General features: G+C 39.2%; 1 protein-coding gene across 2 annotated transcripts in view; it reads right to left on the bottom strand.

Moving 5' to 3' along the window:
- Positions 1-14,133, bottom strand: part of LDAH (lipid droplet associated hydrolase) — a 119,554-nt gene that overhangs the window by 80,267 nt on the left and 25,154 nt on the right. For both annotated transcript variants that reach the window (XM_083830551.1, XM_083830552.1), the window contains one exon: positions 6,459-6,593. In XM_083830551.1, coding sequence (XP_083686677.1) covers positions 6,459-6,593 — 135 coding nt within the window. The remainder of the gene's footprint in view (positions 1-6,458; positions 6,594-14,133) is intronic.

Raw genomic sequence — 14,133 nt, 5'->3', positions numbered from 1 at the left:
ATAGCGTGGTTACAACCTGGTTTTTCTTAATGTACCCACAGCATGGTACCATTTGATGGGGAAACTTCCTGCCACATAACTCTATTAATTCTGCAGAGCAGTGCTGTGTGTTTTTGGACATAGAGTTCTCTAGGTCTTTAATACTTAAACATAACTGACTAAACCTGGAAAAAACGTGTATTAAAGATAAGCCATCCATCAATGACTCTCAGATGTTTTAATTTATCTGCACAGGAAGCAGAGAATATTGTTGGAATATTAATTCGCTGTATAAGCTTAAAATATGTATGTAAAATGTCGGTTCAGCTGCCTTTCTTCTACTTTCCTCTCTTAACCTTCATATTACAAGATGTAAATGCCTTTAAACGTAACTACCACTATGTACCAGAATGTGTCCAGACACCTCACAGAATGGCTGAGGTTGGCAGGGGCCTCTGGGTCCCCTCTGGCACAACCCCTGCTCCAGCAGGCACCCAGAGCAGGGTGCCCAGGACCACATCCAGGTGGCTTCTGAAGATCTCCAAGGAGGAGACCCCAGAGCCTCTGGGCAACCTGTGCCAGGGCTCGGTCACCCTCATATAAAGAAAGTGTTTCCTCCTGCTCAGAGGGAACCTCCTGCGTTCCAGCTTGTGCCCGTCGCCTCTTGTCCTGGTACAGGGCACCACTGAAAAGAGCCTGGCTCCATCTTCTGTGTAACTTCCCTTCAGGTACTGATAGACACTGAGATCTCCCTGGAGCCTTCTCTTCTCCAGGCTAAACAGTCCCAGCTCTCTCAGCCTTTCCTCGTAAGAGATATGCTCCAGTCCCTTGATTACCTTGGTGGCCCTTCATTGGACTCTCTCCAGTATGCCTAGATCTCTCTTGTACTGGGGAGCCCAGAACTGGATACACTACTCCAAGTGTGGCCTCACCAATGCTGAAGGCCCATATTTTCCCTAGTCTTCCTCTTATCACTGAGGTAGAAGCCCTTCTTGTTGCCCCTGACATACTGGCCAGATTCATTTCATTTAAATTTAGCTTTACTAACTCTATCCATGGATGCTCTGACAATGTCTCTGTATTCCTCCCAGATTACCTGTCCTTGCTTCCACCCTCTGCAGGCAGGCTTTTTGTGTTGGAGCTTGGCCAGGAGCACCTTGTTCATCCATGCTCACATGAGCTCATCCTCCTCACAGTTTTGCCTGGCTTCTTCCTCTTTGTTGGGATGCATTGCTCTTGAGCTTGGGGGAGGTGATCCTTGAATATTAACCAGTTTTTTTGGGCCCTTCTTCCCTTCAGGGCCTTATCCTTACCTACTGTCACCACTGCTGTATGATCTCTAACCATACAGTGCTGAGGCCCAGATAAGGATTCGCAGATTGAAGACCTTCTTAGCACCACAGACACTAGTTCTGAGGTGTTTTAATACTGACTGAACAGACTGCTGGTAGCTTTTGTTCACCTTAAAGAAGCAGTGCAAGTATTCTCCAAAATCTGCAATCATTAAAAACATTCATACTACTTAAAACAAATGGAAGTCACAAGATAGCTAAAATTACCAAATGCATACTGACTCCCTGTGCCTTTGTGTGAATTCTCTCCTTTGGGATTAGACACAATGACAAGGACAAAAGCTATTAGCTAAAGGACAAAAGCTATTAGCTAAAGATGAGTCACTATTTCTAGGAGCCCAAGTTCTCAGACCATTTTTCACCATCTCCTCCTCTCCTGTCTGCAGCAGTGCAGACCGCAATCCCATTGCTCCCCATCTCCCCACATCCGTGGTTGTGTAACATCTTGAAGACCACCGCTGCAAATGCTTACGCAGCAGAAGTATTATTAGAAAAGTATTCTTAGCTACCAGTAATTCAGCTTAGCAAGTGGAAACCAGTGAGAGAGCCAACTCCACCTGATCAGCCAGCTCTTCCTGCACCACAAGCAGGTGTCCTGGGAACCACTAGTGGCCCACAGACCACAAGTTTGGGAATCACTGTCCTATATAACACACAATCCTCTTATTATAGCACACCATGCTCCTTGTCTTGCTCAGGCTACTATTTTAGTTTTTTTCCTTACCAGCACAGCATTTCCTATGACAGTAGCAATTTACGGCTTATATCTGGTAACCATGCCCACACTTAGGTCTGTCCTTTGTTGGACAACTATCGAGCAACCAACAAGATGAGTAACGCGCTCAAGTCTAAATTCAGTTTTCCCCAAATGATTTCATTAATATTTTCTGTAGTGCTATATCACTTTAGATGAGGCAGAATCTGACTTGAAGTCAATTTTGCAGTTTCATTAAAAGTCAGAAGGCTGGAAAAGCAAACTCAGGTGAGTAACAACAGTAAAGAACACAGCTAAGAAGCAATACATCAGCAATATATCACATAAATTATGCTGCACATGACTTCCAAATTTTCCATTTCACTTCAAAACTTCACACTGATGGTACACTAACAAATAATTAATGTCTTCACAGATTTGCTTTCTGTGCAAAAAAAAAGCACTTCTATGCTTTTTCCTATATTGCTTCTTAAGGATATAACCCAATTTCAAAATGGTCTGCAAAGATCCTAATCTCCTGCTAAAGAGAAATCAATGGAAACAGTCTTTTGGTGGACCATAAATCAATGCCTACCTCTTTTACCATTCAAAATGAACTAAGGATAGTTTAACAGATTTTAAACATTGAAAGGAACACCATTACTGTCTACAGCCCATGTATAGAGAGCTCTATACAGCCTTTACTGGCAAAAGCTGACCGGAGTGCTAAAAAAAATATCTAACTTCCCATCTTCCAGGACTTTTAAAGAAATTTGGAGCAAGACTGCATTTTTTAGTCCTTATTTTAAAATTAGATAGCCACAACACAGTTCTAAATTAGCAGTAAGTATCAAATTAGCAATGAATAATTTCAGGATTTGTTCAGTGAGATGTGTTAGTTTTAACTAACATTTTGTTTCCTATCAAAAGAAATTGAAAGGCTGTTGAAAAGTTTCCAACTGGCTACTATTCATTGCCATCAGACGAGCTACTCCTAAACAATGGTCTTTAGTCCTTTTGCAGTAATCAGGCATTTCTATTCAACTGGATATCATAATGTAAAGCTTACAGCTTCAGTCTCCACCATTCATAACCTGTTATAGTGCCTCCCTCCAAACTGAGCAGCTATACTAGCATTTTGACAGACTAGTTTGAATGTGAATAAATATGGAACATTTTTAACCTTAATTTTATTTTTGAGTTTTACCCTTAGAATTTTCTTAAATCAAGAAGTTTACAAAGTATTCAAGAGTAACACTGTTCAACAATTTTCTTCAATTTCTTTAAAAAGCACCAAAGTATTTTTCATTCTTTTCTTAAATTGTTTTCTGCAGTTTAAGGGAAATCATATGTTTAAAAGACAGAGAAGTCCAACACGATTTATTTTCTTCTGATTTCACTGTCTATAAAATGAACATTCAGTGATGGCTACGTACCATGAAAACATGATTTGAATTTAGTCTTTCAACTAAGTCTGAAGACCACTCATTTAATCCTTAGGAAAATACTAATTTAAGATAATTAGGGGACTGGAGCATCTGTCATACAAGGAGAGGCTGAGAGAGCTGGGTCTGTTTAGCTTGGAGACGACTGACAGGGGATCTTATCAAAATACAAATCTCTGAAGGGAGGATGTCAAGAGGATGGGGCCAGACTCTTTTCAGTGGTGCCCAGCAACTGGGCAAGAGGCAACGGGCACAAACTGAAGCACGGGAGGTTCCATCTGAAAATGAGAAAACACTTCTTCACTGTGAGGTTGACAGAGTACTGGGATCGCCCAGAGAGGTTGTGGAGTCTCCTTCTCTGGAGATATTCAAAACCCGCCTGGAGGCCATCCTTTGCAATGTGCTCTGGCTGATCCTGCTCAGCAGAGGGGCTGGACCGGGTGATCTTCAGAGGTCCCTACCAACCTCAACCACTCTGTGACTCTGTGCTTCTCTGTTCAGGTAGTAGCCTCTGTTTTGAAAGCAGGTGTCCTGGTTCCAGTTAGGACAGAGTTAAGTAGCTCATAGTAGCTGGTAGGGTGCTATGTTTTGGATTAGGATGAGAAGAGCGCTGATAACATGCTGATGTTTTAATTGTTGCAGAGCAGTGTTTACACCAGGCCAAGGACTTTTCGGCTTCTTGCTCTGTCCTGCCAGCGAGCAGGCTGGGGGTGCAGCAGGAGCTGGGAGGGGACAGACCCAGGACAGCTGACCCAAACTGGCCAAAGGGGTATTCCATACCATCTGACGTCATGCTAAACAATATATAGGGGTGGCTGGCCGGGGTGGGGGGCCGGCTGCTCGGGAATAGGCTGGGCATCGGTCAGCGGGTGGTGAGCAATTGCATTGTGCATCACTTGTTTTCTTACACATTATTATTGTTAATACTATTACCATTATCACTATTATTATTATTATTGTTATTATTATTTTCCTGTCTTAATAAACCGTCTTTATCTCAACTCACAGGCTTCACTTTCCCGTTTCTCTCCCCCCATCCCAGAGAGGGAGGGGGGAGGGTGAGCGAACGGCTGTGTGGTGTTTAGCTGCCAGCCGGGTTAAACCACAACAGCAGGGCGTTGAGCATGTTTAACATGTTCTTACAGGAAGCGATAACTTGTATTTTAAATAAACTCTTCTGATGTCTAATAAGTTACTTGGTTAGAAGTAGAAGATATTTACGTTATCAGATCAGAAATCTCAAAAGCATTCATCAAAAGAGTGATGCATTAAGAAGCTCCAGAACTTAACAAAAAATATATTAACTGTGGGTATACACACCTGTTATCTTTACTCTAAAGCAAAAATTTGCCACATCTGAATTATGGTCTATTTGGGTACATTTTTTCTTTTGTCTATTAACATGTCTTTAAGGTTGAAATTAAGCAAATGATGTGCAATTACCTGCACCTTAAAAAGGCTTACAACAATGCAATCATAACAGATTAGGCACAGTAAACTATCAAAGTAGGCAGGCAGGGGTTTTGGTATTATAGAAGAACCCGTTCCTAGGTAGTATTTGTTCAAGGGGCACACGCACCTTTATTGTTAGGAAAACTATAAATCTATAAATCAGTCTCAACATCAGACAATGGAAAGAAAAAAGTAACACTTTTAACATGTGAACAGCATATAAAGATTATGTTGCTTTAGACAAAATGATTAAGAGAGGGCTACTATGCTGCTCCTCTTTTTGTTATTTTGCCTACACCTAAAGACTGATGGCTTACAGTCACAGCACTGTTCAATCACTTTTAAAAGCTGAGAAGGGTAAGGAAGTCTAAACTGAGATATAACTTCTTTATTTCATTCAGAGAGTAAAAATAATTTTCAAATCTTTTTGCAGAGTGGAGTGCTACAAGTAGAATTATGACAATGAAATGTTCAATTAATGTTGCGCGTCTTTCTGGAGCACAGTTTGCAAGAGCTCTCTGAGTATAAAGATACCATACAGAACTAAAAATGAAGGACGTAGTTTTGTTCAGTTTTCTCTATATGATGTGCCTCCAGTAAATTAGGAAAGTTGTCTGTGACTGGTAACTGCTACTGGGAAACTTGCTTTAGTCTTTCTGAGACTTCCAAATTCTACTGGATCTAAATATAACTAGGCATATTAACACATCCTTTCATTTTAAAACCTTTATTACTTCACAGAAAGCAACATTTATATGTTAAGTGAACTATTTAAATGTCTGCACACTCTAAGTCAGTGGTCTCTGATGTGGGGTGCATACGCATTGGGATGCAGGAAGAAAATATGAGAACTTCAGTTGCACGTGCATATAATTTATGAAAAAATATAGATAGTAATGGTGTATGCTCAAATTTTTTTTTAACTGACAGGGGTGCACGATCAAAAAAGATTGTAGATCACTGTTCTGAATCAATCTGTATGTAGTTTTCCAATGCTGTACATTAACAATACCCACATAGAGTTGGTTATCATGTCTTGCTGGTCATTGGCACGTCAAAAGATTTTTAACAAAAAGACAAGCAACCTGTCCCCTGCAAACATCCCATACCCCAGTCTCAGAAACATTTACTTGCTTCCTAAACATTCACTACTTCAGTACAACTACTTTTAAATTCAGAGATAATTAAGTCTGTCCTCAAGTGTTCAATCTCTGAACTGGATATTCCTTTAAGAAAAAAAAGGCAAACGTTTATAATCGGCTGTTTTCAATGTAAATACATTTGAGACCTTCCTCTCTTGTCTCTCAAGACTGCAATCAGCAAACTCTCCTATGCTCTTAATAGCATTTATTTGACTGACGAATCTAATTTATTTAAAACTACTCTTTCCCTTAGCGACTTCTCTTTTCATAAAACTGTTTTGTGGAAATATAATGAAAGCATTTAAAAAAACTTGACGTGCTGTTTTTAATAGGCACAAGCTCTGCTGGAGAAATGAGAGAGGTTACAAATATCTGTGTGTACAAGTTATAGTACCTTCTATCATCTCCATACCACTAGGAGGCTTACAATGTCCGGCATGGCTCACAACCCAGACGGGGTACTGCTGATTTAGTCCACAGTACAAGGCCTGTATAAAGGTCCTGTAATAACCTGCCAGTCCAGGGTTACCTGTCAAAAGAAACACAAAAGCACAGTCAATATTAACCTTTCAACAGCAAGCAAGGTACTTCAAAGCAAACTAAGCAACATTATACTTAAATTTGTTATTTTCTTTAGTACATCTCCAATTTTTATTCTCCCAAACTCAGGGGCTATGCTATTGAACTGTTTTAATTCCATTATCATGGCACACCTGAGAAGCATATCGCAGAAAATGTAGAAGCTAAAACTGAAATTGCAGAAGCTAAAACTGAAGCCCAGCACAAGAGAAAAACTCCTTTTGCATTAAAGCTCAAGCAGCTTGCTTATCTCTCCCATCAAGGCACATGAAAACCAGGCAAATGTAAAGAAATCCCGAGATCTTACAAAAATATCACAGACATTAACGTGTGTACCACTTGATCCAGGTATCTGTCACTCAGAACATGGAATATCTCTCTGTTACCACTTGAAAACAGGTATGCTATTTACAGACAATCCAGTATTTGGTCATTTGGTCAAGATTTCAAGATTTCCATACAAACCTTTAATCTTTACTCCTCACATTTTTTGTTTGTTTTTCTTTTGTATATGAGCAGTGACAAAGTGTCGAGGAGCTTAAGTTGAGAGTAAATCCATACGAAAATGAAGCAAGCCTTGCTTCCCGATTCCCCCAGGATACATAAAAATTCCACACATATATAAAAACATATAATTTCTCTCTATTTATTTCCTTTTCCAGGGTAGTCCCCCACTGGTTTCTTATTATCATTTAGACATCAGCAAAGCCTGCCATTGTAGCTATGATTGCTCAATTGTATGCCCTTCACTTGCATACCAAACAATTCTTGGTTTGGATATCATCAACAGCAGGAGGAGGCAAGAGCAGTATTGTGTAAAGAGGCATTCAGCTTTTAAGACAAAGACGTCCCAAAATAACACAAATGTATTATTGCAAGAATATGAGGGAGAAAAAAAGATCAACACTAAAATTGTGTAAATTCCTTTGTAAAAGTCTGACTGTAATAACAGGCTGAGGCAGTGTAAGTACTGACAGGGGCAGAGAAGGAGAGGAGTTGGAGCTGACATCAAACGAGCACTTGTAGAAATGGCAGGCGGAGGTAAAATGTGGGTTTATTCCCCTTCTTCCCTTCATACAGTGGGCATTTTGGGTTCTTTTACTTCAACCCTTTTGCTCTTCAGATAACATACAGTGAGCTCGTTGCTCTCCAAAGAGGCTTTCCCTCAGTGTAGGGTTTCCAGAGGAGCACTTACAGACCACAGAGAAGCAGTGCAGCAGGCACCCGCTGCTACCTCTGGCACAGACACATGCTCAGAAGCTGGTGAGCCCCTTGTTCGCGCCAGTGATGATACACGGGCAGAACATAAAAGCCTTCCACTCTAGGCAAGATATTACACATGCTTCATCCATCACTTACATGTAATAGACTATGAGTCTCCGATGGTTTTTAAATCTTAAAAAAAACTGATCTTGAAACAGTATTAGTTTTACTGGAATACATAGATTTGGAAAATGGAGAAAAAAAAGAGAATAGTGTCAGTTATTTTGTGCTTATAAGCATCTCTTTGTAAGCTTGAAATTAAAGGAGAATTAAAATAAGCTGTTGCATACACAAACTCAAGAATGCACAATGAAATTTTTGGAAGCTGATTTCCAGAAAACCCATTTAAAATTCCCAGGGGTCACACATACAAGCCTTTACATTTCCCACCTTCCTACGACCTCATTTTATTTAACCCATAAAAATGTTCATCTACTTTTTTCATTTTTATACTTCAAAAGTGTATCAGAGATGGAGCCCCAGAGATAAGATGATTAAATCTAGACATTTGTCAAGCTTCTTGGGTTGGAGTTACATAGAGGAAACTTGTCATTCAGCAAGGTTGAAGTTGAAAGTAGCAGCAACCCAAAGTAAAGTGCATTTTTTGCAATATAAATAGTCATGAAGTTTCAGCACAATACTCAGTCCTGCAATATAATGGAATCTTGGGATCAAGGAATCATGTTAATCTTAAAACTAGCCTTTCTTCTTTACGTTTTTTTCTGAGTATCTGTTTCAATTATTCTCTCCTTTAAAAATGCAAAACAAAGAAAGGCAGGAAAATAAAAAACAGCTGTCTTTCAAATGTCCTTCCCATCCTCAGCCAGGTGAACCTAACATGTAAGGGTGTAAGGACTCTCATGATTCAGCCATCAGCTGATGATCAGGTAAGTACGAAGTGCTCATGAACCACTGAGTGAGGCTTTGGATCAAACACTACACAGAGCTTGAAGCGCGGTACTACTTTTCTTGGAGAAAAGGGGATTTTTATTCTGTGATAAATGGGATGTATATGTTAGACAGATAAAGGAGAAGATCCATAAATGCAAAAGCAACCCCTTTCCCCCACTCTCTGCACACACCTGCTCATGGTAAAAGACATTCTGTGGGGTCAGTTGTTAGATCTGCTATTGATACTTTAAAATGCCTTGAAGGGGTATGAATGAGAACCGCTGGCACAAATGGAAAGGAAAATCAACAACAAAGATTTTAACAGCAAAGCTTTCTATAGAGAAATCACCATGTGTAAAGCAGCTATAAATTCGTTCTTTATTGAACTTTCAGTTTCAGTGGAGTTACTCCAGATTTTCACTGACTTAAGTAAAAGCAGAGCTGTAGTCCCGGCTCTTGAAAAGCCTGTATACACAGAGCTGCTAAGTGGAGAATGTTAACCTCCAATTATAGATCAAACTTGCATCTCTGCAAAGTCAGCTATTTTATACGGTTTTAACTTTAGCTTCTATCTGTCAAAAGACAGAAAGTCTTTTGGGGTGTCTAAAGGGGAGCAAACAAAAAAACTAAACGGATAAAGATTTTTTTTTTTCTATACAAAAGAGTTACAGTAATGGAAATACTAATGGAAATATCTGGGGCTTAATATGCACAACAGTCTGTGATCAACAATAGTTTGGGCTTGTCTATTGCAGTCAAAGTGTTGTTCAATTAAACAATCTTATTTTATTTTAAATAAAAGGAACAACCAGGTTCATCACACAGGCATGGAGGTAACGCAGTGCTCATTTGTGCATTTTAAGGATTTCCCAGTACATCAAAACGAACCTGCTTATGTTCTTTCACTCAGCCCCAAAGTGTCAAAAAATAGAAACCATAAGTAAATGCAATGTTAACCTCCCTGATTTGAAGGTTACTCCAGTTATTTGAATAGCACATCAATCCTCAGACACCTCAGGGCACCTGAATCATTCATGCATGCCAGCAAATCTCAAGTTGCAGTCATCTGAACCAAGAAGCACATCTTAAGCAGTTACTCTCAACTGTGCTTAATTTTAAACTGCGTTTATGTTGTTTTAGAAAATTTTTTTAAACAATAGCTCTAAGTGGTGGCCATAACAGAAAAAGACACAAAACTCTAAAACACTACGGATTAGCTTAATTTGCAGAAGATTTCTAAGCATTTCATGGGAATAATATGTTACATGGACAATTTGCACAGTGAATCGGACTGCAGTTGGACCACTTTATTCGGTATACTCACAAATGTCAATAACCAAGGAACTCCTGCCACCTTCTCTGTTCCTTTCTGTAACACAAGTCATTTCATCCAGCTGTTCCACATACAACCAGAAGTCTTTCAATTTTTAATCTGAAGATGAAATCTCCTTGCTTTCCTGACGTGTTCCACGTACTGCTAAAGCAAAACTGGGCAGCCTGAAAGAATTTGCAGGGGTGCAACTCTGAGCTATGCAGGGAGAGGTAAATGTTTTCTATCCACTTACACATACTGCAGATACAGGTTTTCAAGAACAGGGAGTTACTCGTTAATCTCCAAACAATTAAGAATGTGAAAATTACTCATAAACATGCATTTGCCTGAATTTTGCTTTCAAATACTTTCTTCTTAGTGTTTTCTCCATTGAGATTTTAAACACCAGCAGCTTCCTTCTTATTAAGACAGCTAGCAGGGGGGAGACAACAACTTGTACAAACTAAGTATCTGCCCCAGGATATCAGTGATAGATAATCACTTTTATCCCGTTTTCACGTTATTTCCTCTACGAAGTGTCATAAAGACAAACTTAGCCTGTCTTAAAAGGAAATATGCACTTACGCTTGAGATGCTGCACTTCCAAGAAAGAAATTACCTGGATTCAGGAGGTTTCAATCTAGGTACATATGCCATCAATGCAACTCAATCTACCCACTTAAATCTGGATGCAAAACAACAAATATATAATATATAAGGATTATTTAAAAAGTCACAGGCCATACCTAATCCCCACAAGCAACATCAGCTTTTGACTCTTACAAATTGTCAAGAATACTGAATTCTTCTGCAACAGTCAAATATTAATGTAAAATGTAAACTGTAATCAAGTGAGCATTAGTATTAGACAACTCTGTTCAAAAATAATTCTCAGACTTACTGAGGAACATACAATGAATTCCACAATTGTGAAACATTTCAGGTTAGGTATAAAGATATACAACAAAACATATAGGAAAAGCCTTCTCTCCTGAAAGGGGTAGCTCAAAAATGGCTACAGGTCACTCGAAGAGAGACTAAAAGACAAAACGAAAGTAATTCCTAGCAGTTTTGGAAAGGATATCTAACCCGAAAAAGATTTATTTCAGCCTATAGTAAATGCCAAGGGGGGTGGGGAGTGAAGGAGGAGAAATTTATGTGTAGCTAAATCATCCCAAACAGCTGTGCTGTTTCTTGCACCTTGTTTTTGAACCAAGCTTTTGGGCCCTGTACACTGTCCTCGATGCTTTCAGCCGCGTCTCCCAAAGCCTGCCCATCCGCAGGAGCAGTAGCTGGCACCGGGCTGTGGTGCTTCGTGCACTTCTCTAGCGGTTGCTTTCTGTTTCCTCTGGGACCTCAGCAGGACCATAAAGAATAGAAGCAGCTACATGAATAGAAGAAGGGAAATACACAGCCAGCAGTGGGTTTACAGAGAACTTTGAGGAACTGGAAAACATGCCAGCAATTACCATGAGTTTAATTTTAGAAATAATCCACAATTTCGGAACTAAGTATGTATACCACAGTATTTACACGACAATCTCCTGCAACAAAACCAAATGCAGACTTTTTGTTTGTTTGTTTGTTTTTAAACGAGCAGCCATAAATCACGCTGGAAATCCAGGGGCGCACAGCAGGACCACACAAAAATCATTTTTGTGGCAATGATTCCAACTGCCTCTTTGCAGAGCTGCCAAAGCTCCCAGCTCCGGCCCGAAGGATCGACATGACAAGCTCCTCGCTCAAGGAAACTTAATCCGTCTTTGGCGTCTGACCAGCCACCATGGAAGAAGATGCAACTCCCCTGTGTTAATGAATGGAAAGCAGCCCACGCAGATGTCAGGAGGATTTAAATGGAGCATGTAAAAAAAAATACAATGATGTTCTCACACTTGGGAAAAAACTGCAGAAACCGACACCACAGCTGACGATCAGGCCTTAAAAGGAAACACACAGGTTTCTTTGCCGTGCAGGGTCAAGGAATTTCAAATAAAACCTGTCAAATAACATCTGAATGGCCATCACAAACTCATGTCAATTAAACTTTCACCTGTTTGCACATCGAGGGGACTGAAATTCTTAGCTCTGTATTCTGTTTAGAGTGTGTGCGAGGGGAGCAACATCAGCCAAAGAGCAAATAATAACAAAGACAGTATGCAGAAACACATGTGAAAACTCTTGTTTGATCCTCTCTAGCTCTGGAATCGTGAGTTTGGCCGGAAAGCACCTCAATGTGAAAGGTTTTCACAATGTGGTTGTGAAAACAGGGAGTCTCATAAGGACTCAGCCAGGTGCCTGTAACTGCTTATTACAGAGGTTTTTCAAGAACATCACACATTTTTCCCCTATATATATATATATATTTCCCATATATATATATATATTTGTTTCTCATCTCTCTCTATATATATGGGAAAATATATATAGCTTTTAGCCTGATAGAGCTATAAAACTTATATTTGAGGTTTTATAATACACATTCTGTACACGCATTTCACAAAGCAAGTACACCTGCCTTGCTGTTCTCTAACACTGCTCCACCTTTATGACAAATGTGGGTTCATTTACCTCTGAAGAGGTCCCATGGACAGCCTAATAAACCTGAATTAAACTAACAACGTTGTTTTTTCCTAAGTGACAATTGTGCCTGATGGAAAAAAAAAATCCCAGGAAACTGTGACAGAACAGTTTTCTGTTTTTTTCTGCCTTTTTTTTTTTTTCATAGTAATGATTAAAAGCATCTATCCAGACAGATATGAAAACAAGTCTGAAATCCTGATTTTGGCAATGGAAATCTACTGGATTTTGTCTGCAATTGATGTTGCAGGAGTGTAACACAGTTATAAACGTAAATATTGACATTGGTGAGTTCAATGTTTCAACCAGGTAAGACATAAACAAATATAAAAAGAAATAATAAAGTTATCAATGATTCTTTCAGTATGCCTATAAACAAATGATTCTTGAAAGGGAGTTAAGAATCTAAGTATGAAACTGAAAAACATGAGTTCACAATGAAACTGAATTTTTCACTATATTTTTAAAAACGATAACCATGATTTACCAGAGCTCACGATTAACTGATTTTTGTTCAATTTTCTGCATATTAGATTAAAAATTAACACTTTTAATTACATCTCCTGGTACACACCTGCACATACTGTCTCCTGCACATCTGCTTTGGCAGATGAAGACAGATTTTACTACTTTAAAACCCACAGGCTGTTGGTGTGTGTGACCCAGTCTGTGCTGCAGCCCATCCTACAGCGAGCTCCACCTTGGGTCTGGAATTCCCAGTGGGAATTCTTCAGTTGACTTCAGGGACTGAAGCAGAACTGGAGCAACAGAAAACTAATCTCCTTGTGAAAGAAACAAAGGAGAACAAAGGACGCGGGCAGAAGAGGAACATGAGACTTGGTGTCAAATGGGTTCACAATAAAGCCTACGAAACATTTGAATAACACAACCCTGATGAGACATCAGCAGGAAGAATACAAAGACGAAAATAAACAATTCAAAAACAAGATAACCACAAATTATTTGTTTTGTGCAGATAAATAGCTCTGCAGATTTTATCGATTTTGAATAAGATACAAGCAGGAAGCAAACAAATTCAAAAAGCACCAGAAATTAAATTTTCAAATTTGTATCAGAGATCTGTCTATGCTGTACTGCTGATGAGAGCTACAAAAAAAGAAAAGTATAAGCTTGAGAGCTTCAAGGTCATTTATTTTTCTTTCTTCCTTAAGACAGACTTCAGAATAAAATATTTTACAGATAGGTAACAAATAGCTATGGAGAACACGAAGACAGCAGGTGTTAGAAAAAAGTCTGAAAATGTGTTGCTGCAATTTTTGTGGAAAGAAAAGATTTCTTTTTGTGGGTCAAGAACGTCAAGGAACATTCTAAGATGTTTTTGTGCTTGCATTTATTAGTGTTCAGAAAGGTAAGACAAAACAATGACCTGTTCTGCATATGATAAACCATGAAGAAAACCCAAGACTGAGGAAAAAGGCCATGTAGG

Source organism: Anser anser (genome assembly GCF_964211835.1).
Source record: "Anser anser genome assembly, chromosome: 3".
Lineage (NCBI taxonomy): Eukaryota > Metazoa > Chordata > Aves > Anseriformes > Anatidae > Anser > Anser anser.
Note: the sequence above shows the minus strand (reverse complement) of the source record. Positions and strands in the feature narration are given on the sequence as shown.